Here is a 27,274-nt window from a genome sequence, read left to right as displayed (position 1 = left end):
GTGACTGACTATTGTCAGTTAGGTCTAAGGACTGAGGAAACTGAGGATTGAGCAAACCCATCATGAAGCCCCCATAGCTTTGCCAACAAAATGGTATGGCCTTTGCTCTATTGGCTGTTGACACCGTCAACGCTTGTTGGATGTTAATCATCTCTTTCCGCCATATTCCTATAAGAACAAGCAAATCTTTCTATGAAATCTCTGAATATTTGCACCTAGGCTGGAACTCTTCCTTCATGAGTTGTCTAGGTTTCCGTTCAGCTACTAGACAAACACTGACGAACTTGTTGACAAATAATGAAATAATTCACCATAAACAGAAACTGAAAACTGCTCATGCAGATCAAAAACAAAACGCCTAATTGTCCATTTGAACTCTGGTACTTTTTTTCTTCTCTTTTTTAATTGACCCACAAAGGCCACACATAATCCGTGATACAAGAGACTAAATGTGGACATGGCCTAAAACAGTCTGTACAAAAGAGGGCAGTAGGTGGGAGGGGTCGAATGAGTGGAAGGGAGTGTTTTCTTCATTGATAATGATGGTATTAAACATGGTTGTAACATTTGGTTTTCTCGTGTTTTCACGGCGAACTATAACTTCTACCACAGACCTGGCAAGACTTGAGTAGAATAGAGTGTAGTGGACATGTTACTGTTAAATCTAACAACATGATAAATTAGATTTCATGATTTTGAAGAACCAGAAATATATGACAGGCCTTCACTGAAGTGCTGGTTACATACAAGAATGTTCTTAATGGAGTACAGAGCATACAGCTGTTGCATTGATGGTTACTAATCGAGATAATGAATTCTTTTAAGAACATAATATACATGTACAGTTTATATATCCATATTATGATATTAAGAGCAATGTGGCGCGTGTAAAGTATTATTACTGACAACATCTAAACTGACAAGATATTCTCTTGCTCAACTTAACCTCAATGACCAACACACCCAATTTCATATTAACGAACTCACCAGCAACTATGACAAAACAGCATTAACTATTCACATATTACATTGCCAGAGGTTTATCTTAAACACTGGCATATCTAGATTATGATCACATACATGTAGACACACACCTATTTCACACTATCACTCTCATTTACATAAGCACATTTTCAGCCATATTCATGGATATACTCTTATTATTGAACCATGGATGCCATTTCTGAGGTGTTAATAAATGTTGGAGTGAGGGATTTCACGAACACTGAATACACATGATATCGAATTATGAGTGACTGAGTGATGGTCTGATAAATGTCCCAGGTAATCCTTCCATGAAAATTTAATCCTTCTGGGCCGAAGAATTATTCCAGATTTTCCTTTTATGGTCAGTGCCTCTCCACTGGAGGAACACCCAGGTCATTTGGGTGAAATATCCCAATGAAAAACAATCGTTCCTGGAAAGATGCACAAGGTAAATGTCTATATTTATACATTATAGAAGTCCTCCTGAGACATACATACAGTATACTGTGGTCATACAGTACACCAAAGTCACTGAGAAAAAAACTACACCTGGGTAGGGCAAAGAGAGATAACCTTTAGTAAGATCACTAGCAACTATTAGCTTCTGCTATGTCACACACACACACACGCATACATGCTCACAGTCACAGATATTAGTAATGTCCCATGGCAGTACTTGATTCAAAGAGTGAAAATCTTAACAAAAACAAAACATATCCTAATATATATATATATATCATAATCTGACGAAAATGAAAAAGCTCCAACATGCGGGCCATGGCAAGTCCTATTTCTCTCCTAACTCCACACATTTCCAGCGACTAAAAACTCCATTTCAAAGTTAGCAAGTCAAACAATATCACGGGCCAACAGCCATAGAAATATAAAAAGCTCCTCTCCAAAACACACCATCTAAAATCTTTCTCAGCAATACGCTCCGAGTCAAGGCCTCTGGATTACATTCATGTTTTCTGGTAAAGTTAGAACTTCCTACATGACACACATCTTCATTTCATTCATGCTATTAGGGTGCAGTGACGGTTCATAGGTCTAAACAATCCATCAGAGAAGTCCCCCAAGTAGGGAGATTGAGTAACACATATGGGGAAATGAGAGCACTGTCTCCACTCTCCACACCGGTAAAGTTTTCTTGTCAGCTCACGCACACTCTCCACAGCCCAGGCTTGAATCCACCTTTGTGAAGGATAAATCCTATGGTGCATCACGCTGGGCTTGGTTCCTGCACGACTCATGGCCGCTGCTGGAAGCAGGATTCTTTGAGAGGGATGAACCTTCAAAAGAAACCATATTCCAGGCCAAGACAAACATTTCCCGAAGAAAACAAGCACAAAAGAAATCTTTCTCAAGGACAGTTTGTAGTTTGTCTCATGGTACTTTCTCCCACTTGCTTATCGCTGTGCTTCCACTTCCATGGCTTTTGGTGAATGTGATAACTGCGTAGGAGATGTGGCATATGCTGCATTTCCAAATTTCTCTGTTGTCGTTAGCTTTGACAAGGCCGTTAAGGCATCTGGAAAATTGGGAGGTGTTGCTGGTGTGTTCGCCGGTGTACATAACTGAAAACAGACAAACCAAGGTTGAAATTTTAACACTTATCACATCATATTCCTGAATCCTGTGACTGACACGGACAACAGTATAAGCATTCATATACTTATCACCATTGTTCTTTCAACGCATCATTCAAGAATTTTTTTACTTATAAGATAGCAGTCAGCTTTATAGATGGAAGAAACTGGAGTCTTAGGGTTAAACAAACAAAACTGGAAACCTATCCCCACATGCAAATGTATAGGCTTGCACATAACCGCCATATCAGGGGATGACCCTTCAGTGGCTGCACAATGGCCACATGAGTACCATTCCTTGTCAGCAAGAAAAGGGACAACATGAGAATCTCAATAAGTCCACTGTTACAGTTATACCATTCTTACTGAGCACTAGCAATGCAACTTATTATACTCAGTTTACCTGCAACCAATTGATCACTTTCCACACTAATCTTTCTCTCAAAAGGGTGTTGTTAGTGTCTCCTTGAAAAAACCAACATGTGTACACAAATTAACCAAATTACCTATCTGTCTTGTTTGTCAGTATTTTTAACCATACAATTAATTATTTATTAAACAGCTGAGAAATATTGATTACAGTTTGCAAACTGGTAAAGGGCATGTTGCAGCCTGGTAACAGTGTGTAACAAATAATGGTGTGTCACTTGCTGTACATTTTGAGGATGCTAGTCCTCTACGTGTTATTCTCCTTCATGCATTAGCACAGCAGCAGTGTTAGCAATATTACTAACACAACAGTATTTTGCTCGATATCCAGGCCAAATATGATTATGGTCATCAGTTATGACTTGAGCAGTCATATCTTATGCAATACATTACATTTCTTCAAATACAACATACATGTAACAGTTTACATCGTTGGAAGTGATACATATAATTATTTTCAAGCCTGACCAGGCTGTCACAATCAGGGGAAAAAAAAAAACCCTGGCAAACTGAAATATATTTCTCCACTCAAAGCATATATTTGTTTAATCAGAATACTTCAGTCTACGCATGCAAGTTGCATAAAGCTCAACATGCTGTCAAAAATCATTCAAAATTAATATTCAAATTTACTTATGGCTTTGGATTTATTCAAACATATATTTAAACATATATTTATTCAAACATATATTTAAAATTCAATTTTAAAAACAAAATAGATTGTAGTAGGCCATACTAAAGTCGTCAATGTCTGAAAAAAGTACTAACTGCTCACACAGCAGCATGTAAGAGAAAATCACAAGTAAGCACTGGTACTGAGTGTCAAAGCATAAAAGTCAACGTGCAGCATAGTGTTGAGAGACGGGAGAACCTAGATACAGAGTTTTATCACAAGCCTGCTTTAGGGGACAGATTTCTTTGTGTAGCTGACTTGGTGACTAACATGACTAAGCCCTTATGTTTGGGGGAGCGACAGCTCTGCCAACACAGACAGTTTAATGAGTGTGTAGCCAGACACCAGGAAGTTAAGCCCTCATGCAACCCACTGTTTTAATATAGCTTTGTTGCGTCACAGAAACTGCAATTCTAGACGATAAACAGCTTCTAGACGAAGACATTCCCCCCCCACTCACTGACCTACATGTACTTGCTGTACAGTGTATCTGCATGAGTGTACATGTACATGTGTATTGCAAAACACAATCAAATCAAACAAGCCACCTATGAGCATGTTTATTAACACCCACATGAATAACTTAAACAATTATGCACCTCCACATGGTGAGAAAAAGACAATTTAGCAGAGAAAGGTATAATTTGCCAATGTAATTTAAGTGCATATGTGGACAGTTTATTTCACAAATACTGGGTAGCTTTGAAATCCTGCTATCATAAATGAAGTAAATTACTATGGCTTTCATAATATGATGTCAATAAATTTACAATAAACATGGATTGGCGGCAGTAATTTGAAATGAACAAAATTTCTTCATATACCAAGGAATATCTGTTCACATACGTGTAATCAAGAAACATGTATCTTCAACTATTTTGCTACAAAATTGTCACAATACATGATTCATAACAGTTATCATCGAACCCTATCTTACTTTCGCGGCCACATTGTCAAATTCAGAACTGTTACCACAAATAGCTTTTGAAGACCAGAGCTAATCCAGAATTTCAGAAATTTAGTCTAGTATAATCTCTACTTTATTTTGAAATGGAAAGAACAGGAAGTAAATTTCAGTGAATTATGCAATGAAACAATTTTCACTTTCAAAATGACTATCACAATTAAATAAATGTACATGTTTAACACACTTTTAGCAGGGCAGTTTCTGATGAATTCTGCTATGTATCCTTGAACTTTGAATCCAAAGGGCCTGGACTGAGAAGCAATGACACAGATACAAAAGTACCTGGGCATTTTTTGAGGAAAGTGTTTCTCTATTTTGTCTGTGCAACTTGTTCCTTTTAATTTCTATATATATAGAGTCTGTCCTAATCCATTATATACATGTGTAGTTGAATCATCAGCTAACTATACAAAATGCCTAAGTAAAAATCTCAACATGAATTCACAAGCAAGCAACCAGCTTACATGGTTAAAGCCATTTGTATTAGAATACACTCAAAATGTTACGTAATAAAATTCCTATGACTTGCAAAGAATTATTAGCCATGACTTTCACAATTACAACATGAACTATTATCTGTCCGCTGAATGTCCTCTGATTGTTCAATGCATTCATGTCACATACAAGTTACTTTGTATATCGGTGTGTGTATCAAAGCACACGATCTGTGTTAGTTTTAATGGGTTCAGACAACACATAACGGCACACTATAATGTATGTATACAAACAATCTATTGTTAAAAACACCTTATTATCATATGTTTATTCACGTCCAAGTCATAGAGAAAATTAATTTATACAGCTACAAAAATGACGTGAGATATAAATGAGGAAGATATTGTTTTTCTATGAGTCATTCCCGCCTACGAAAAATGACGGATGTCATAACAAATTTGCACTATGACTTCAACAAATTTAAACTACCCGAATGAAAAAAATCCCAAAACACAAAACAGGGAACAGATAAACCCTTCATTTCTACATTTTCTTTTCCAGATTTATTGCAACAAAGAAGTTTCTCTCATAAGATATGTTAATGAATAAAAAGCCGGTCGTAATATTATTACATTGGTAATGCATGGCACGATGTATGACGTCACTAAACATGGAGGGGAACTAGCGGTCAAATGAATCGTTTACTTACAGGGTAATTTCCATTCGCATGATTCCCGTTACACGTCCGACACGGCTGAACGATGGGTGCCTCTTGGAAAAACATACTAAGCGCTGCCTGTTAACAGATAAAAATATAGCATACATTGAGTACTTGCAGCTAGAAGATGAAAAAACACACACCGGTATATCGTGCTGTACAGAAATGGGTCACACGTCGAAGTAAACATTGATGCGCCATTTTGGATTCAAACGACTTCTCAGCATCTATATTTCCTCTAACTTACCTCGAACTGCCATTTTGTCGCCTGTAACAGTTGTTTGGCTTGCTCTGCGTGACAACCAGCAGCAAGAACAAACTGGTTTATCATTACTTGCTGTTTTAAATTGTCCATTTCTGTGTAAGAGACGTAGTCCCTTTCCAGTACTCTGTCGGCCGACCCGTGTTATTGTTGCCAAACCAGTTAATTCACCCCTTTGATTGACAAATTCTCGCACCTTGCTGGATTTTCATTGGCTCTCGAACAGCAGCAAAGGCGGATCCCATATGCAAATACATCACAACATCCGCTTTTCCATCAGTTAAACTTTACCCCTGCTGAACAGATTTCCACTCAAAACACAAATAACATGGTTCTCATTGGATTTAAATCAAGATGTTATTGTATTAAATTGAAGAAGAATGTGTGGAAAATAACTTTTAATTTACCTGATGATATTCAGAAAATCTTGTGTTTATTAACAAATATTGTTTTGGTTTCAGTTCAAAGGTTATAAGGTCACGATGACGTCTCTGTGAACTGAAGCCATATTGAATCTGTGCTCTTCCTGTTTCGGAATTTTCTACCAAGAAACTCTCCGAAAATGGGTGGGATCATGAGCCGAGGGAACTCTGGAAACGATGTTGTCGAAATAAGAACAAACAATGCTTACAGATATCCTCCGAAGACAGGTGTGTATGGTGGACAAGGTCGTTAGTTGTGAGAAAGTCTGCAAAACTTCGACAGGGCCGGACGACAACAACAACACTTTTAGAAAACAAAACAATCTGTCAACTGTCATTTGATTACCTGTTGCCCAGAACATTACCTAGCATAGATCACACGTTATGCTACCACTAATTTAACATTGTTTCGTTCGTATTGGTGTTTAAAGTTTTCGTGTGTGTGTATTTTCGTATACAGAGTATTAGCCAAGAAATGGGCTGTGAACCTTTAATATTGGGTAAGGGCTAGTTCAACTAAGTTAAACGTTGAGGTCTGTTTTCAACAATCTCTGATGTTTACCTGCCTCAACGTTTAATCCTTGGATTCAAACACATGGGAGGTCTGTTCCACAAGGCAATTTGCAGAACGAAGTTGGCAGTTAAATCCATTTTTTTTGCGTTTTTGAATGCAATGATTAAACGTTGAGGTAGGTAAATATCAGAAATTAATGAAAATAGACCTCAACGTTTAGTTTAATTGAACTAGGTAAGGCCTAGCCCAAAAATCCAGTCAAAGGATGGCTTATATTTACTGATGTGCAGAGATTGCTGCCATCCTAAGCCCAGACGACGTGCCCAATTATGACACTATAGCTGTATTCAGTTACCCCATCGGCAAAGCTCGCTGCATACACAATACTTAACATCCAAATCCACTGAAGACATGGTCTGTCTGCAAGCAAAGACATTTATGCACCTTTTGCAACCATTTACACTGACCTTTATTCGCTCTTTTCTTAGAAAATCTCTGAAAATAGGTCTGCTTTGAGCTACTCAACGTGTGATGCCGTCTAACCGATTAACCTAAATTTGTACGTCAGTCATGTTGACGTGTAGGCCTATTGAGAATCTAACATCATGTAAAAATATATCACAATGTTATTTAAGCATTCAAATCTGTAGAATGGCTCAGTACGCAAAGATGGCCAACAGTGTTGTTTGGAAGGCTAATTCTCGCTGTCACAGCGTCAATTTCTTGTCATTTTAAAAGCATCTGGCACTTCATGTTTCTACTTCATGCAACAATTAGCTTTCAAAACAACCTCGTTATCCATTTTTGCGTGCTGAGCTGTTGTATAGAATATTTAAATAACTTTGTGATATATTTTTACATGATGTCAGATTCTTAATAAACATCAGTGTGATTGATGTACTAATGTAGGTCAGTCAGATAGACGGCGTCACGCAGTGAGTAGCTCAAAGCAGACCTCATTTTCGAATTCGAATCAGATTTTCTGAGTAAATATCAAATAAAAGTCAATGTAAATGGTTGCAAAGGGTGCATAAATGCAAATCCTTACTTGCCACTTACCAGCAGACGAAGACTCAAACTGCCTTTAGAGCGACAACTTACATTTAGTGTTACTACAGGGCTTGAAATCTCCACGTGCCTATTATACTCGTTGATGGCTTGCGTTTTGACGACAAAAGGCTGAAAGTTAATCTTACCTGTCGCTGGTGACACCTGCGCATATTTGCATACTGGTAATCTTAAAAGATGTACTTTATTTTGATATATATCTCCAGTGTTGTGTGGACTTCTAATCTGTCAACAACACGGACAATTCCTGTCTGACTCCCAATATGCTGAACTCGCAGTGCTACTGAAAAGGTGTCAAAGTTAATCGTTTGTTTTTTTTTTTCTTTAAAGGGGGGGGGTGGGGGGGGAGCCAAATTTTGTGATACATCTAATGGCATACTGCAGTTTTAGTTGTTAACACCAAGTGACCCACTTTTTCCTCTTGTTTCACCTTTCAAGTGAAAGTTACTTGACATTTTTATAGGGGATAGGGTAGGTTTTGACAGATAGGTTTCGACTTAACGTGTGGCAATGACCTTTGAGACTGGCAGTCTGGTAAGCAATAAAGCTGAGGCTGCCAAAATTGTAGGGCATAATAATGTATTGTAACGTCTTCTCAGAAAAATCATTTTACTTTTTTCACCTCTTTGGTCACGTGAAGAATTAGATGTTACACCACACTCAGATATGTGTGACTAGCCCAAGCTGTAGTACATATAGCTTGGCCCACAGATCTGCTCCAGCAGGAAAACTTCACCTATCGACTATCTGCAGGGCTTTCATCATCTTTTTGAATATAAGGTTTTGAGGATTGAATTTACATTTCATTTGTTTTTTTTTCAATCACTGACTGAATGAACTCTAAAAGTAAATATTTCGGAACAGTGTACTTTAGAATAAGTGAAAAAATAAAAAGTTAGGTGCATGTTTTTCAAAATAACTTTTTGATTCTAGTAGAATACTGTGTATCATGTGAAAATTAAATTTCGTTGATTTCAGGGAGTTATTTTGGTGGCCACTTCATCATGGGCGGCGAAAGGTTTGACATGACCCAGCCAGAGGCCTATCTCTTTGGAGTAAATCAAGACCTCAATTTCCTGGGGAACAGACCTATTCCAGTAAGTGTGTAGAACTCGAATCACTTTAAATTGAATTGTGATTTGAGAACTGGTTACTTTTCACGGTGTGCAATATTTCATCAGAGAGTAATTATGTACTGGTATACATTTGCATCCTGAATACTGATTCATCAACATGCACGGTCTCTGTGACGTACCCTAACTGGCCATAAATTTCGTCCATGACCTAACTTGCCCATTTTTCCTGATTCTGAGGTTTCTGTTAATTTTAGAAAAGTGTTTTGAAGTTTGCTTAAGACATTGGATGATATCCTACTGGAAAATTGTAAGTTTCAGCACCAAAAATAATATTTTGTGACATTTATCTGCCTGTAGAAATGCACTTTTGTGGCCAAACTTTGAAGCCATTTAGGATATATCCAGTGTACACAAGCCTTTGTGTGTGCGCAATGGATATCAATGGATGCCATACAAGTCAGTACAAAGTCAGATACCTCTTCACGCAGTTTTAATTTATTTTGATATGCAGTGTAAGCAGATTATTCTCATGTTATTGCAACTGTTTTCGTTGGTGAAACGAAGTCAGTTGCTGATCAAAAACTAAAAGAAACACAGAATTTATTTGGAAAGGAAACAGCGTAACAGAAGTTTCTCAATATGTGATTGCAAACTGTTACATGCATGACTATTGAATTTTTCTCCATAGGTGTATATGTAACCTTGTAACCTCTCTACTGTCAGACATACATGTATGGTGCTTGTAACCTGTTTTCAGAAGGAATATAATTTTTTCTTTAGCGAAAGTACATGTGATAATTTTAGTGAAGTATCTGAAATGTTGGCTCACCAAGCTGATGTGTTTTTCTTGCCAAAATCATTAGAGTCAGGACCAATGTGGTTATAGGCTCTTATCAGTCAATCCCTGGATTGACTCCCAATCTCAGTCTCTCAAGAGGGTTGTTTATCACTCCGTCTAAAACCATTACCATCATTTCTTGAGTATGGCATTAAATACCAATGCAATAAGCCGATAAATAGTTCTGACACAAACCCAATAGGTATCAGAGCTGTTTTCAAGGTTTCTGGATGACTGTAAGAATACATGTTCCATAGACCATTCATTTACTTGCATGCTGTATGAGCATCATGGTAAGCCAAGTGATACATGTATATTGAATATTCTCATGTTTCAGTTCCCATACCCTTCACCAGCAGGCAATGAGCCGACAAAAACATTGAAGAGTTTGGTGAACATCAGGAAGGACTCACTGAAGTTTGTGAAGTAAGTAATTATACAGTTACAAACATTATACTCACTCACATGTGTTAAGTTGGTGCCACTGTAATGATTGGAAACACTGTGGTGAAACATCAGGGAACTTTGGATTTTTTGCACAGCTTGTGTTTGACATTTTTTGGAGACTCAGAGCTACACATTTGATTAATTATCAAAAAGGACCTGATTGAGGTGTTTTACAGAAATGTAATATTTTTGGCATTTTTTACGTATTCCTGTTCATTCTATGGAAATATCAATGAAATTGTAAGAAGTATATTAGTTAGATGACTGATATGTATTTTTTTTTGAAGTGAACATAAAGCCTGCCACTACATATACATTAAAGAAAAAATGATGTCGGACACAGTTATCACAGAAAAACATGTAAAAAATTCTACAAAGTTTTGAAAACCTAGAAGATGAAGTTCAGCAATGGGGGATATGGCACTGATGGGCAATTCACTCCGAGTAGCCATGTTGTAGAAGCCCTTATGAACTTGGCTAATCACTAGCGCTGACAGCTTCAAATGATAATTGGCCGTAACGTCAAAATACCTATCAGCTATCGATTGTTAGTGTTGTTTCTTGCAGTGGATAGACAGATATTGATACGATAAATTGGATTTTAAGTGTTTAACTGATGCAGTTTGAACCACAGATGCATTTTGAACCACAGATGTATTTTGAACCACAGATGCATTTTCTTATTTATGAGAAGGGAACTGAGAACGGCTGCCTGTGTCAAAACGCATACATGTTATTCAGGATACTGCAACAACTTGTCAGGGTGAGCTGCCAAGAAAACTGCCTCGGGAGAGTCATTGCTTGAAGAGAAATATTGTGACTTTGCATTGTTTGCCCTTAGCAAAGTCAGATTTATGACGAAAATATCTTCTCTTAATCTGAATTAATTATGTTGTCAACCAGAAGCTCTTGCTACGTTCTGTAAAATCCCTGAATTCAGCACAGCCAGCTAGGGCAAATGTTTACACCTATGCAGAACGAGGACAAGCAGTACCCTTAAACACGACACTTGTGTCCACGAACATCATCTTAACCAAATGCCAAATTAAAAGAAACATCGGCCCTGTGAATAGGGAGCAAAGCTGATACTCTTTTGTTGGGTATCAGGCGTTTTTGTTTCTTTTTTCTTATTGTCACATTGTTTAATATTGATGGTACGGGAGAGCTCCTAGGTTATGTGACGTCACTCCAGATAGCTGTAACATGGCAAAATGATGTAATGATTGGCTAGGTACTGATGATTGTTTGCTATTTATTTTGCTGATAAGTGCTGTGGAATTTTTAAAGTATTTTTAGAACATTCCTGGAATACTACCTTATTAATTAATTCAAGTTATTGGCTGACTTTATGTTCACTTTAATGTTAAACATATAACTGTACAATACTATCAGTGTTTACCTTTTTTTTCTAGGGTAGTTGAACCACAGAAGAAGGGTGAAGATAAATCTGACAAAGCAGAAAAAACAGACAAAGCTGATAGAAAAGTGAGCACAGAGGGGGAGGAAGGAAATCAGACAGAAGAGCCAGTGGAAGAGGAAGTAGTTCACAAATACAATGTGGAGTTCACATTCGATGCTGATACCAAATGTGCTATAACTATATATTACTTTGCTACTGAAGAAATAGCTGGGGGCCAAATCATGTGAGTGCTGGTTGTAGATGCACATACTAATGCTTAGTTACATAAATTTATGCAGGTTTGATTGGTTTTTAGATTGTGTCATGTGCTGTATTTCTAGATTGTCAAATGTATCATACTGAAATTGTAATCTATGAGTTTTGTGAGTTTTGTTTTTTAGTCAGCATCTTGTTAGGAGCATCTGTAGTGTTCATATTCAGAATGCAAAAAATTTGTTATTACATTTGATTATAAATCCCAATAGATTATAATAGAATAAAATGACAACAGGATAGTCTTTCTTTGCCTTTGATGGCTTTGTAATTGTGTTATTTTCATCTTTGCTATACAGTGATAATATGCATTGATCAGGTTTACGTGTGCCCTTAGTGTATATTTAATGAAAAGGAAAAAGAAAAGTATTATATTTGAGTACAGGTGTTAAAATAAAAAAAAATGAGTTTTTGTTTTTCTGTTGTAAAGGTATCATCCACGAGATGCATCCATGAACTCTGAGACATTCCATTATAAGAGAGGAGCAAACCAAGTGTTCAACCAGAGCACACACATTGTCGTTCCTCAGAGATTTCCTGAAGAAGATGTGAGTGAATAGGTTTCACACAGAAAAGAAAAATAATAATAATCATGAAACAAACTGTAATTAACCTGTAAGTTTGACCTGTAAAAATGCACTTTTGGGAGCACTTTTGGGAGCATGTTAAAGCCTTAAAATGATACTGTTGATTCCAACACAGACATGTAGTAGATTTACACCACCATGACCACATTGTGTCAGAAGCTGTTGATATATGATGCTGAAGTTCTCATTAGGAAGGTAATATATTTCCCTGCTTTATTTGGAAAAAAGTCTTCATTTAAAGCATGTTCATATTGTGATTTTTTTATCCTGCTTTTTTCTTCTTCCAGTGGCAGTACAGTGTGGACAAAGATCTGATCCCTGTGGTGATTCAGTGTGTGGTCGAAGAGGAAGGTAGGAGAGACACCCAATTGTACACTGTCAAAGAATGCCTTTTTATGTGGAATGAGGCAGCATTTTCTTTTAATTTAGATTTTTATTGACTGAATGATCGTAGAAGTCACGGTTGTTGTGAGTTCAAGTCCAGCTCATGCTGGCTTCCTCTCCGGCCGTATGTGGGAAGGTCTGCCAGCAACCTGCGGATGGTCGTGGGTTTTCCCCGGGCTCTGACTGGTTTCCACCCACCATAATGCTGACCGCCGTCGTATAAGTGAAATATTTTTGAGTACGGCGTAAAACACCAATCAAATAAATACATAAATAAATCGTAAAAGTCCTTCTGGCCTGTAACAAAACGGTCCAAAGCTGTGAACTCTCTGCCCTTTCCTTTATTACATCACAATTATGGGTGTATGTGTGCTCATAAAACATATATGAAGTACTTAAGCAATGCAGCATCACAGAAGAGTTATCTTCTGCGATTTGGACCTTTTTGTGTAATTTGTCATCGAGTCTCCCATTAGTTGGATTTTTATTGACTGAATTTGATACTGAGAGACTGGCGTAAGTGAAATATTTTTGCGTTAGGCAGAAAATCTCAGTTAAATAAAATAAACTCAAAGACAAGCAGTTAGTAACCTCCTCATTGTGTTTATAATGTGTACATTTTCAGAAAATGTGGGTCACTCTCACATCACTTTTGCTGTGGTGGAAAAGGCAGCAGATGGGTTCGTTATAAAACCCCTCAAACAGAAGCAATTTGTGGACGGTCTGTGTTACTTGCTGCAGGAGATTTATGGAATTGAAAACAAGGCAACAGAAAGGTGCAAGGTAAATGAGTATAGAAGTTACCCTAATTCCTCAATGTTTCGTGTATGAAAGAGCAACTTACAGTGCAATTTTTGTACATTTTAAGTGTTATTTTGTAGACAAATCTACATTGGTTGGATTGTCCAATTTCAGTGCATCACAAAAAATATAATTTTATTTGTCTGTACAGCACAATACCTTCAGACTATGCTTGAAGAACTTATACAATATGTATGGAGATTTTTTGGGGTGGATGTATTTTTGCCCATCAGCCTTCACCCATCAGCATGACAGTGTGCATGTACCTCGTGAGTGAAGTGTTCTTCCCATCAGGCCTCACCCATCATCCTGATAGTGTACATGTACCTTGTGAGGTGAAGTGTTCTGCCCATCAGCCTTCACTCATCAGCATGACAGTGTACATGCACCTTGTAAGTGAAGTGTTCTTCCCATCAGCCTTCATCCATCAGCATGACAGTGTACATGTACCTCTTGAGTGAAGTGCTCTTCCCATCAGGCCTCACCCATCATCCTGATAGTGTACATGTACCTTGTGAGGTGAAGTGCTCTGCCCATCAGCCTTCCCCCATCATCCTGACAGTGTCCATTTACCTTGTGAGGTGAAGTGCTCTGCCCATCAGCCTTCACTCGTCAGCATGACAGTGTACATGTACCTTGTGAGTGAATTGTTCTTCCCATCAGCCTTCATCCATCAGCATGACAGTGTACATGTACCTCGTGAGTGAAGTGTTCTTCCCATCAGGCCTCACCCATCATCCTGATAGTGTACATGTGCCTTGTGAGGTGAAGTGCTCTGCCCATCAGCCTTCCCCCATCATTCTGACAGTGTCCATTTACCTTGTGAGATGAAGTGCTCTGCCCATCAGCCTTCACTCATCATCCTGATAGTGTACATGTACCTGGTGAGTGAAGTGTTTTTCCGATCAGGCCTCACCCATCATGCTGATAGTGTACATGTACCTTGGGAGGTGAGGTGCTCTTCCCATCACCCTTCACCCATCATCCTGATAGTGTACATGTACCTCGTGAAGTGCTCTTCCCATCAGCCTGACAGTGTCCATGTAACTCGCGAGGTGAAGTGCTCTGCCCATCACCCTTCACCCATCATCCTGATAGTGTACATGTACCTCGTGAATGAAGTGCTCTTCCCATCAGCCGTCACCCATCATCCTTATAGTGTTGATAGTGTACATGTACCTCGTGAGTGAAGTGCTCTTCCCATCAGCCTTCACCCATCATCCTGATAGTGTACATGTACCTCGTGAATGAAGTGCTCTGCCCATCAGCCTTCACCAATCATCCTGGCAGTGTCCATGTACCTCGCGAGGTGAAGTGCTCTGCCCATCAGCCTTCACCCATCATCCGGATAATGTACATGTACCTCGTGAATGAAGTGCTCTTCTCATCAACCTTTACCCATCAGCTTCACAGTGTCTGTGTATGTCGTGAGTGAAGTGCTCTTCCCATCAGCCTTCACCCATCATCCTGATAGTGTAAATGTACCTCATGAGTGAAGTGCTCTTCCCATCAGCCTTCACCAATCATCCTGATAGTGTACATGTACCTCGTGAATGAAGTGCTCTGCCCATCAACCTTTACCCATCAGCATGACAGTCTCTGTGTATGTCGGGAGTGAAGTGCTCTTCCCATCAGCCTTCACCCATCATCCTGATAGTGTCCATGTACCTCGTGAGGTGAAGTGCTCTGCCCATCAGCCTTCACCCATCATCCTGATAGTGTACATGTACCTCGTGAATGAAGTGCTCTTCCCATCAGCCTTCACCAATCATCCTGATAGTGTACATGTACCTCGTGAATGAAGTGCTCTTCCCATCAACCTTTACCCATCAGCATGACAGTCTCTGTGTATGTCGGGAGTGAAGTGCTCTGCCCATCAGCCTTCACCCATCATCCTGATAGTGTACATGTACCTCGTGAGGTGAAGTGCTCTGCCCATCAGCCTTCACCCATTATCCTGACAGTGTCCATTTACGTCGTGAGGTGAAGTGCTCTGCCCATCAACCTTCACCCATCATCCTGGCGATTTCCAGTGTATAAATATTCTGTTTTCCATTACAACACCAAATGAATACAATTCAAAAAGACATCATTTTAAAAAGTGAGCTATTACACTGACTAATAAATGTCAGCGTAAATATTTGCATATATTTACTGTGTGATGGATTTCAGACCTTCCACGATTTTTGGTTTTATTTATTTTTAGCCTGTATGTTCTTTGTAGCTTATGTCATAACCCGAGCATTCGCATCGGCATCCAATATCAGGGAATAAGTGTTAAGCAAAATATTAGGAAGGTATCTTCAAACATATTGCAGGTATTGAGCTCAGGTTTTCCATGCATGTAGAGCACACTAACACAAGGGGATGCTCCATTGTAGATTTGCTGTTGGCATATTAAATGGCGTAATTTACAAAAGTCACGACTTAGTGTATTGTGTTTTAGAATCTGTATTAAAGAAAATGTGAAGGGTGATATCTCAAAAAGCACTGCATATATAGAGATATCTCAAAATGTACTGCTTATATTGAGCCATTAACCTGCAGATCATAATGAGTTTTCCCCAGGCTCTGCTCGGTTTCCTTCCAAAATCATGCTGGCTGCCGTTGTGTAAGTAAAATATTATGGAGTACAGCGTAAAACACATATCAACTAAATAAATGAATAGAATCAGTGTAAAGGTAAATGTTAGGGGTGATATCTCAAAAATTGCTGCAAGTATTCAGCTGAAGTAAACATATAATGCACATTGACATGATGTTTCATCAGAAGTGCTCAGTGTGCGTATTAATTACCCTAAAATTACCAAATTCAGGACTTCACTACTTTATGTATTGAGCTGAAGTTTTGCATTCATGTGTCTTCTACAGTTGAGCTCTTTGGTGAGTGAGTGAGTGAGTGAGTGCTTGGGGTTTAACGTCGTACTCAACAATTTTTCAGTCATATGACGGCGAAGGAATCATTAGGGTGCATGCACGTGTAATGTGCCTCCTTGTTGCAGGACGGATTTCCACCGCTCTTTTATTTAGTGCTGCCTCACTGAGACGACTTACCGAAGGCAAGTAAGCCGCCCCGCCCGAGCCATTATACTGATACGGGTCAACCAGTCGTTGCACTATCCCCTCCATGCTGAACGCCAAGCGAGGAAGTTACAACTTCCTCTTTTAAAGTCTTAGGTGTGACTCGACCAAGGATTGATCCTGGATCTACCGGTCCCGAAGCGGACGCTCTACCAACTGTGCTATCCGGGCCGGTTAGCTCTTTGGTAGTCTTGCTAGCATATCTAGGATGTTCTTAAAAATGTATGTTAATTCGTACATGTTAACTTTGTCATGTGTGCTGATATGTTGAGAGTGATGGATATCAGACGAAGCCTACTTGTACTTTCGCTACTTTCAGCTTGACCCAGATGACGAGATGGAGGACACAGGGTCTGAGTGTGTGATCTGTATGTCTGACACACGGGACACTTTGATCCTGCCCTGTCGTCACCTCTGTCTGTGTAATGGCTGTGCCGAGTCCCTCAGGTACCAGTCCAGTTGTTGTCCTTTCTGCAGAGCTCCGTTCAGAGCCCTTCTACAGATCCGGGCCATGAGAAAGAAGCAGGCTCTTGCCATACAACAAGTACTGGTGAGTAAGATGATATTTATGCTGCTAGTTCTGTATAGCCGCGTTTAGACTACAGCCGGGCCGGGCCCATTTTAGCAGGGTTGCGCTTGATCAGGGCCGAGCCCCCTTGACAAGTACCGTTTACATTACACGCCTCGCTGGCGGGCCAAATCCATTATCACAAACAGGAACGACAGCTCAGGTTGAGTTGGGCTATTTATTTGTGGCACTCTTCAGACATTGGAGGTACAAACACTTTATTCAGCTGCGAAAATGGCGCTGCCAGTAGTTGCAAGTCGAATCCGCCCTTCTCTGCCAAGGATGCACTGATCTGCTCAAAAATCTTGTGGTTGTGACGAGCGCTCTCAAGTTGCGCCTGCACGTTTTCCTCGCCCCAAATAGCTAATAGCTGTTCTGTCTCCTCTTTTGTCCAAGTAGCGCCACGATTTGTTGACATATTTAAATTCTTATTGTTCGAAAAAAAGTGCGCCAATTGAAAAGCCGCAAGTGGAAGGTCAGAGGAAGTTGCCTTTAAGCATGCGCAGTTAAGTCCTCTGAGCGGGCCAGGCACGGTGACGCGTCTACACTACACGTTTGTCTAGCCGAGCCGAGCTTCAGCTGGGTCGAGCCTACCTCTCGTTGAGGGGTTCGGCCCGGTCAAATCTGGCACGGTGCCGAGTACGCTTAACCCGTTTAGACTACCCAATTTTTTGCCGGGCCGTGCCCCATCAGGGCCGAGCCCGGTTGAAAAGCGGTAGTGTAAACGGGGCTTATGTCATGATGTCTTGTGGGCTTGTGATGTCAGGCACATGTACTAGGCGAGTTTCAGTGCTTTCCTCCAACTTTAGTCCAGTTTTCTTCACCCATGAACCTAACTGCCATTTTATAAATGAAATTAAATATTCTTGATGATGATGTTATATAAAGCCCCAGTCAAAGAAATAAATGTACACCTTATAAAATATGTTGAAATCTGATCAATGTTGTGATGTTTTTGTTTTTCAAAGTTTTGAACAATATTTGTGCGTGATGTTACTCCGCTCATGCGATTTTTTGGTTGTGTGCAGTCAGGAACTCTTCTTTACTTCATATTAACAACATTTTTTAATGCTGTAGCATCTTATTGACATCTGGAATTTTTTTTTGTTATTCACGACTGTGCAGTCACCACTGTCCATATCCAGGGTTAACTGGTATGCTGTAGTGAGGCATTAGAATGGATGTGGTTACAGAAATGTGCTATATAGGGTGAGCTAGTGGTGAGTTAGTGGCATGTAACCTGTTTGGTATTGTATTTTTGTATCCTTTTCAGCCTGAATCTGATGAGAACCCAATCAGCCAGGAAGGTGTGCCCCCAGGCTATGAGGCTGTCTCCCTAATAGAGGCCCTCAATGGTCAGGTCTATCCACCATTACCACCTAACCCTCTACAGTCCCTCCAGGAAGGTGTGTTATACACTCATTGTACCAAACCTCGAATGTTTTATGTGCAGAATGTTTTGAATGCAGAACTTAATAGAACGTTCACAGGATGAAGTTATAATTTTGCAGCTTTCATCAGAAGTGCTGTATGAAAAAGCGGAAATGGAACAACACAAAAGCGTAATGGAAGTTGAATCTATTGCACCCTTTGTATAATTTTACTAGGTGTATGTAATTACTCTATCCTAGTTCATAGTAGTTGTGTGTTTTTGGCCTTGTGCAATGATCAGATTAATGTGTATCGCAATAAAATATTCGAAATCTAATTATCTGAATGTGTTGTTTGCTATCATAAGCCATGTGTTACAATGTACATTGGGAATGCTAGTAAAGTTTGACTTCTATACAATTTGCAAAACCTTCATTTGTTTCACATTGAATGGATTGTGTGTTAAAGATATATACTGTTTGCACTTATAATGTAATATTCTTGTTTTTGTACATGTAACTTATTAAATTATTTTATCTAATTACAAATAGTCTTGTTTGCGCTTTTTTGGGATAGGAATGGTCCATTCACATCGTGTGTCAGAAGATGGTCCCAAGTCAGACAAGAGGAGATCTGTGAAAAGGTACAATCTTTGTTAGCATCTGTTAGGGACGTCCAAGACAGTTAAGAAGTAAAACATGTCATATGTAACATAGGCTTGTTCATCCTGCCAAAAGAATTGAAAATGTCGTGGCTCTCACGATACAAAATATATAAGCCTTTGTTTTAACCCTAAAGAAGGAGGAGTTGAAAAAAGATTCTGTGCAGAAGAGTAGGTCACAAATATATGTACTCTTATGTAGTGTAGTAATTTAATGAGAGTCCTTTTTAAGGGTTAATGCACAATGTTTTATTCACTTTCACTTCTGTTTAGGAGGCAGTCTGAGGAGCGTGCCCCCAAGGATACGTGTGCGGAGTCAAAAGAGGACAAAGTGACGACGACAGAAGACCTGGGTGAGGGTTTGGATGGGAGAGGCACCCCCGAGGTTGTCATGACAGACCAGTCACCTGACCCTGTCAAGTCCACACGAAAGTCACCCAAAAAATCCTCTGTGCCTAAAGTCAGGTAATATTTTAGAGTTTCATTTATATTTCTGGTATCATTTTCTTGACAGTGACAAGACCTCAGATGTGATTTTCCCAGTGGCTGATAAACACAGATCTCCCTCCAGTCAGATGACTTTTTCAGATGATGAAAACATTATTGACTCGTATTGAGATCATCTGACACCTGTTTGTACGCCTAGCTAACAGTCAGTTCTCCTCCTTCAGATATGTCCAGAAGGGTTCCCAGTCTGCCCCCGTCTCCCCAGAGACTGAGATAATAGATATGAAGACAAAGTCAGCCTCAGTAGAGATGGTGCGGGAGACATCTGAGGACATAGATCACGTGGCTGACAGCGTAGTTTTACAGGTATATACTTCTTATTCCCCAAAAAACTTTAAACAGTGCAAGTTCAGCTACTTTTTTGATATGATCTACTGGTGTTGTTTCTTTTAAACCCGTGGCACATTGGTTTTTGATGGCTATCTTCCCTACTTTTTAGAGAAATATTTTTGTGTATGTCATCTAGTGACAGTTAAATCAATAAATATTTTCTCTTTGGTGAACAGTTCAGGACAGTTCAAATCATGGCTTTGTGCCAAAAACTATAGCTTTGATAGTTATCAGTTGACGGTGGTCATAGGGTCTTTTGAATAGTCTTGTCTAAATTTATTTATTTATTTGATTGGTGTTTTACGCCGTACTCGAGAATATTTCACTTATAGCGGGAGGAAACTGGGCAGAGCCCCGGGGGAAACCCACGACCATCCGTAGATTGAGGAGAGGAAGCCAGCATGAACTAGACTTGAACTCACAGCGACCGCATTGGTGAGAGGCTGCTAGGTCATTACGCTGTGGTAGCGAGCTAACCAACTGAGCCACGGATCTTGTCTAAAATAGTTGAATGTGTAGTAAGGTGCGCAAGTCTGTGATTCACATGTGTAAAAGTTCATTAGCAATTTGCTAAAGTTGATAATTTAACTCTGGCAATCTGGCTTTCTCCACCCATCAAAACTGACCGGTGTCGAATCAACAAAAAATTCTTGAGCTTCAACAATCAAAAACAAAGCAGTCTTATCAACCAGTCAGCCAATCACTTGGTTGTGCTTTATTTAGACAAGAATATGAACAGTGTTCATTGTGTTTCACTGGAATCCTTGACGCCATGTTGCAGAGCTGCGTTGACAGTCATGCTCCTCTAGTGTATAACATGTATGTATACTTCATTATGAGTTTGTCCTGGGCAGATCCCGTCCGTTGATCCTACAGAAGTCCCAGCCCAGCCTGGATGTGACCCATCAGCAGTTGGTGTGGACCTGACCGCAGGGGATGATGCAGATGATGAAAGGGAGAGCACTGAGGAGGAGGATGAGCCAGTCCCAGATTATGAGGGCCCAGAGTTGCCTGCTGCTGACTGTGAGTAGATAAGCCCTGGAGTGTTTTCACTGGGTGTGGGCATGTAATTTCACATTTTTGTGAAATTTCACATCGTCATGGCTTGTTCAACCTAACTAAGTATCCTCATTTTTTGAATCTCTAATATTATACATTGAGTGTTGGAGTGTTAATTAATTACTTTTTATGTTAGATTTCATTGTGGAAAGTGAGTGGATTTATATTAAAACTTGCAGTGGGTTGAAATAATTTAATAATGGAAGGGAAACAATCATGACAAACCATGTAAAAAATTATTCTTACGCAGAGATCACCCCCCGTTTAATGGTGCTTCCTTCTTGGTTTGAATTTTCTGTAGTGGCCAGTTATTTCGTGACATTTGTATTCCTAATGGCCTGACGTATGTCTTATGGATTGGCTGGTGTAGTAGTACTTTACCAGCCCAGTATATATAAGTGATATTGATCTTGGTGTTTTGAGGTTTGCGTTACAAAGATATTCCACTGGGAAAATGTTTCAGTACCAAAAGCAATATTTTATGATCTTTTTTTGTGTATTGAGGGTAATTACAGTATTTAAGTCACATTTAAGTGACCTTGTCTGTTCATGTTGACAGATGCCACAGTGGATCCGCTGGAGGTAAGATTCCGCTCCACACCTCACCGAAAAGTGTTCTATGAGAAGACGGAAGAGAAAGAGGAGAACGGGGAACAGTGTTACCAGCCGCTGAGTTTGACGGAGACTCTGTCACTGCCGGGAACCCCTGTTAGTACAGATGTTTCTAGTTACGGTAGTACCACAAGCACACACATGTTACTGTCAGGTACCACAGCTCCTAAAGAGGATTATCCGAATTCCTCGGGATAGGACCGTAGCCGACCACAAAAAGTTTGTCAGAACCTTGCCAAAGTTTCCAGCCCGGGAAGTTTTGCATTTCAGTTGAGGCCAGTGTTGAAAAAGAACTTTTTTTTTTTTAAAAGCAGTCTGAATACGGATGTCATTGGATAAATATCAATTTTGGATTTTGACTGAGGCCCGTATTCAACGAGGTTAGAATCCAGACATCAAGGTGTAGTGTTCAAGGCGTAAATCTTTTGTTCACCTTTTATGATTTTCACTTCTGTAAAAAATTACTTGTTCTCTTGACATACATTTTGTTTATAAATGATTAACATATGAGTTGTAACCTGAAAAGAGAAGATCTGAAAAGCATAAACAAAGCATCAAATTTTGGAAAGTTTCAAAGTTTCTAAGTGCATGCATATTGTAGCTGAACCAACATATGCTTAAAGTCTCCTCTTATGCCCTGTGGATATAAAGTCAGCGTGTTTTCACACGTCTCACACGTCAAGATGATTTTATTGTGCTTTATCTGGTATTTAAATCTTGATTAGTTCCTCAGTATTTGGAAGATCTTAAAACAAAAATATCATGCAGATCTGTAGATGTTGTTCAGCAGATGGAAAAAAAGCCCAATTTTTAGTAAGTGAAGTACAAGGGGGTGCCCTGTTCAGCTGTTTCTTTGTGTTTTATTATTGTATTGTGAATCTTACCACTTACCATCAGGTATTAATCATGTAAGTGTTTGCATTGTACAGATGTGTGTTATTATTATTTAAGTGTAGTAGCCAGTCTTTAGATTTTTTTTGTTTAATTATTTTTTTCCCCCTTTTCCCATATTTTGGCTATTTGCGTAGTTTTGTCACCCTTTGTCATGCCTCTGGCAACATCATCGGATGGAGATCATGGGTTTGATGTTAATGTTACCCTTTCAGTTTTGTACACACATGGAATTTCCATGAAAGTAATACAAAGTTTTTCATTTTCATGTAATTCCAGATAATTTGCCTAGAAATATGATTACATATTGCATTTTTTTTGAGGGACATTTACTGTGGCCTGATGCATAAACTATCTTCAGACATTGTCTCCTTGTTGTAGTCTTGATGTTCCTTACCATTTTGACCTCTACCCAATGTCATGATGGAAAATAATTTTGAACTTATTTGTTGAATTGAACAAAGATTAATATTATAATGTTTGATTTTTGTTTTAAGCAATGTATTGAAGTATAAATTCAAATACAGCGGCGTATGTTTACAGGGATGTAAATGCACTCTGTAACATGCACACTGTAACAGCAGACCATTCCAGAAACTCTAAACATGGGGTGGCTGAAATACTGCCAATGTGGCTTTAAGCCATAATCATTTTATTCCTTGCAGAAACTCAAACAAGCACCCTGTCTAAAATGTTGTTTACATCCAAACCACATCAGTAAAAGGTCAAAGTTTGTTTTCGTTCTCTGTTCGCCCTTGCTTTCAGGTGTGGTTTGGAAAATTGACAAAGCTGTGGTGATTGACAGGTGATCTAAACAGACCATGATTACGCAATTAATTCATTGAACACAATTGTATACATACTCAAGAAAATGGAAAGAATCAAGAGCTGCTATGGCAGTTGCATTAGTGATGCTTTTATGTGTTTTTGTATACCGTTATTCTCACCTCATAAAATATGGTGTATGCAACATAGTTGTGATAACCAAAGTTATAAGTTGTAAAACAAAAAATTACAAATGTAAGGCTGCATAGTGTATCACAATTTTGAACTTTCTCAGGATAACTTAAGCCAGCCTAAAGAAGTAATAAAGAGGTCAAGCTAAGCATTTCATTCAGACAACTAAAATTGTCTGACGTTTTTAAAACGTTCTGACAAGATTCTTCTCAGTCATGTTTAATATTCACGCTGGGTTTAGTGCCTTAGATAAGAAGCCTGGGTAAATTTTAAATTCTGCCAATTCTCTCTGTCAAAATGTTTGTCTGGTAACATGTAAACACAGTGTTAATTGGATGAAAAGCAGGGCCATTCATACCATGTTATCCAAGGAATGTTGTAGAAGGTATACTCGAGGCTAGTAAAATACGTAAGAAATAAATATCAATGTATATTTTTCTTGAAAATACAATGTTCAGTTATAACCACTCTTAATCTGCCAGCCAGAAGCTCTTCTGACTAAGATTGTTTTCTGACCAACCTTTGTACTAACCCATCTCTTTTATTCATGCATGGGCACATGTGACTTTCATAAATTATCAAACCCTCTGGGGAATTATCCATAATAATCAGTTTTTCTTTGAATCACATATTTGATTTAGGTTTTTTTTCCTTCTGAATACCCAGGTCTTCTCAGTGTAGGGTACCTTTCTATTTTTCAGACTGATTAGCTAACGCCTGTGCAATATCCACACAGCATGGTGATGTTCTGTCTTTACCACTCAATCAGCGCCATGCCCTTAATTACCTCCCCTTATACTCAGACCTGGACACAACGACACTGAAGCACAATCACCTGAACTTTAACCTTCTTGTCCAGTGAGACGATTTGATTGGCTTACTCTTCTGGAAGTCACTGATGACTGGATGTCAGTTGAAAACAACACCATGACCATGTGTGAGAAAAATATTGTTTTTTAGATAAACTTCAAATTTATAATTTCACTCTTTCTTTTCCTGTGATTGACATCTTTTGCAGTGGGTTGAAGTTTGTAGCATGCATTTCAAATTTGCACAGAGCTTTTGCAGTAATTGTAAATAGTTGGCACTTGAGTATTGCTACATGTTTCTGCTTTCTTCTTTTTTGCTTTGAAGATTTTAAGCTTCGCTGATTACTTTTGCTTAGGTATTTACGACCTTTGAATTTGCGGAATTCACTGCACTTTGCCAGTTTCACTAGTATAAGATGCTATAATTCATTCTTACTCATCAGTTATTCGTTGGAGGGGATTACGTCAGAATAGCTCAGAAAATGAAGAACTAAAGCTTAGCTCATAATAACTTCCAGGTGAAGTGAATTGAAAACAGATTTTCTAGTTTTATAATACAATGTGCAATGTTTTTTTTACATCATTCATGACTTTGATATTATAGTCGTGTGGCCATGAACATTTAATTAACTTTTAACCACAAGAATCTGGTCAGAATGTTGTTTTTTATATATTTAATTTAAATCTTTTTGATTGACTTGTCATACATTGTAGGCTATGTACTTAAAGGCCAGGGCCTTGTAATTTGAAATTATCTGCCTGTCAGTTATCATCTAAATCTGTTGATATGGTAAAGCATATATGGCCTTTAAATATTGAAAATTTGGAATATATTTCAGAGTCAAAATATAACACTATTTCATCTTTGTTGGATCTTTAGTCTAAATTTAACACTGGGAGGGGGAGTTTTGTTCTGTTGATGTCAGCTTTATTATTACGTGATACTACATGTGCAGCACAAACAAAAACTGTGTTTGATGAATGTAGTGAGTAGTGACGCTGTTAGTGGCAGGACTTTCTCATCATTAAATACAGATTTGTGCCTTGTTTGAGTAGCTTGTCTTTGGATGAGATATAATTCCTGACCGTCCATATGTTTACATCTCGCTATTAAAGGAATTTTGGATGATGCCAGTGTTTCGTGTACCTCTACTTGAAAATATTTTTAGGGATCACTTCTTGATGTTCCATTTTGACTTGTATAATCAGTTAGGCGAAATGATCTTTAGATTATAAATCGGTCTACTGTTTAGTATCTTCAGAAGGTATTTCCACAATTTTGCCTCTCTCTTTGCTTAAAATGTAGAAACAGTCATGTGCAAAAGAAGCAAAGTTTCGCAGTAAGTTTAATGGCTACCTGTGAATGACTTGTTGTTGAACAGTAGATTTTTGATTTGAGAGCTACAGCTGTATCTGCTTTATGCAATGTTCATGTTCAACAATTTGTTCTGATGCTCACTTATTTTTTTTTTAAATTAAGAGAACTTGATGTCTTGAGCGTGCCTGTTTATTAGTGTTTGGGGGGGGGGGGGGGGGGGAATACATGTTTTTTGTTTTTTTTTAACAAGTTTAATCTGTATTATTTTGAAGATATCTCACACTTTGTTAAGTGGTCATATCAGCATTAGTATAAGGTGCTTTTTAGTTTATGGCAAGGTGAGTGATCTGCCAGCAACCTGTAGATGATAGTGGCTTTCCTCCAGGCTCTGCTGGCCACTGTTGTAGCTGTCAAATATTCTTGATTATGGCATAATACACCAATGAAATAAATAAATACATGTATCACAAGGTCAAAGTGTGTTACTGTCATGATATCACACTCTCTTATAGTGATATCAGAATGAAGTAATGTGTAATAAAGCGGCTGTTTGGTTTATTACAAATGTCTAGATATCACAAAATATAGGTTACAGAATCATGTAGTGCCTTTTCCTGACAAGTATAAAGATGAAATTGCGGGGTGTTATATTAGTAACTGGAAGGTGATTTATAGTCAGCCTTTAGTAGTTAAGCCTACTTACTTCTATGCTAACATGCACTGTGCATGGCATAACCTTTTTTAACCTTTAGGGTGGGTTGGGAGAAGAGTATTCCATCAGAAAGGGCGAGACTCCAGGGGAACTCCAAGGCCACATAATCTCTTAAACCCCAAATGGCCTGATATATATTCAGAGCAATATCCAGAAAGGAGTATAGTAAATAGCACATATCAAAATCGATGTCAGAATACATTAGTAACCAAAATGGTGGATCATGTAAGATTTTTTTTTATCCAACAGGTGAATTTTTTCTTGCACAATTGTTTGAGGTTAATTATGTGGGGTCTAAAAATAGCCCATCCCCCCCACTCCTTTTGTCTTGAGTGGATGATGGAAAACACTTGAAAGTATGTTGTAATGTGTTTGTTGCAGTGTGGAAGTGTTTGTATGTTCCGAGAAAAAAAAAAGAGACCTTCTGTAGTTTTGAATTATTTATGTAGGAAAGAATATTCCATAACTACGGGCTCTTGTTAAATGTTGGAGACTAAATGCAATGACATACCTGAAATTCACTAAATAA

At 38.7% G+C, this 27,274-nt stretch overlaps 2 protein-coding genes across 3 annotated transcripts; one reads left to right on the top strand and one right to left on the bottom strand.

Annotated features, from left to right (window-relative positions):
* Positions 1 to 1,568: 1,568 nt before the first annotated feature.
* Positions 1,569 to 6,221, bottom strand: LOC135476401 (UBA-like domain-containing protein 1). The gene is made up of 3 exons (XM_064756413.1): positions 6,046 to 6,221; positions 5,790 to 5,876; positions 1,569 to 2,564 (listed from the first exon to the last, which is right to left on the bottom strand). Exons 1-3 carry the CDS (start codon positions 6,151 to 6,153, stop codon positions 2,397 to 2,399), a joined length of 363 nt encoding a protein of 120 aa, XP_064612483.1. The 5' UTR covers positions 6,154 to 6,221; the 3' UTR covers positions 1,569 to 2,396.
* A 353-nt stretch (positions 6,222 to 6,574) lies between these two features.
* On the top strand, positions 6,575 to 25,495 carry LOC135467953 (E3 ubiquitin-protein ligase MGRN1-like). Of its 2 annotated transcripts, XM_064745914.1 has the most exons (15): positions 6,575 to 6,710; positions 9,043 to 9,161; positions 10,316 to 10,404; positions 11,838 to 12,068; positions 12,528 to 12,645; positions 12,972 to 13,035; positions 13,694 to 13,851; positions 17,270 to 17,500; positions 18,792 to 18,924; positions 19,466 to 19,532; positions 19,824 to 20,015; positions 20,222 to 20,363; positions 21,242 to 21,410; positions 22,006 to 22,154; positions 24,608 to 25,495. In XM_064745914.1, exons 1-15 carry the CDS (start codon positions 6,623 to 6,625, stop codon positions 24,614 to 24,616), a joined length of 1,959 nt encoding a protein of 652 aa, XP_064601984.1. In that variant the 5' UTR covers positions 6,575 to 6,622; the 3' UTR covers positions 24,617 to 25,495. The 2 variants fall into 2 exon arrangements, with proteins under 2 accessions (XP_064601984.1, XP_064601976.1); XM_064745906.1 differs by lacking the exon at positions 24,608 to 25,495 and having other exon boundaries at positions 22,006 to 24,161.
* The last annotated feature ends 1,779 nt before the right edge of the window (positions 25,496 to 27,274 follow it).

The sequence above is a fragment of the Liolophura sinensis genome, chromosome 1, assembly GCF_032854445.1.
Source record: "Liolophura sinensis isolate JHLJ2023 chromosome 1, CUHK_Ljap_v2, whole genome shotgun sequence".
Classification (NCBI taxonomy): domain Eukaryota; kingdom Metazoa; phylum Mollusca; class Polyplacophora; order Chitonida; family Chitonidae; genus Liolophura; species Liolophura sinensis.
This window is presented reverse-complemented; position numbering and strand designations above follow the sequence as displayed.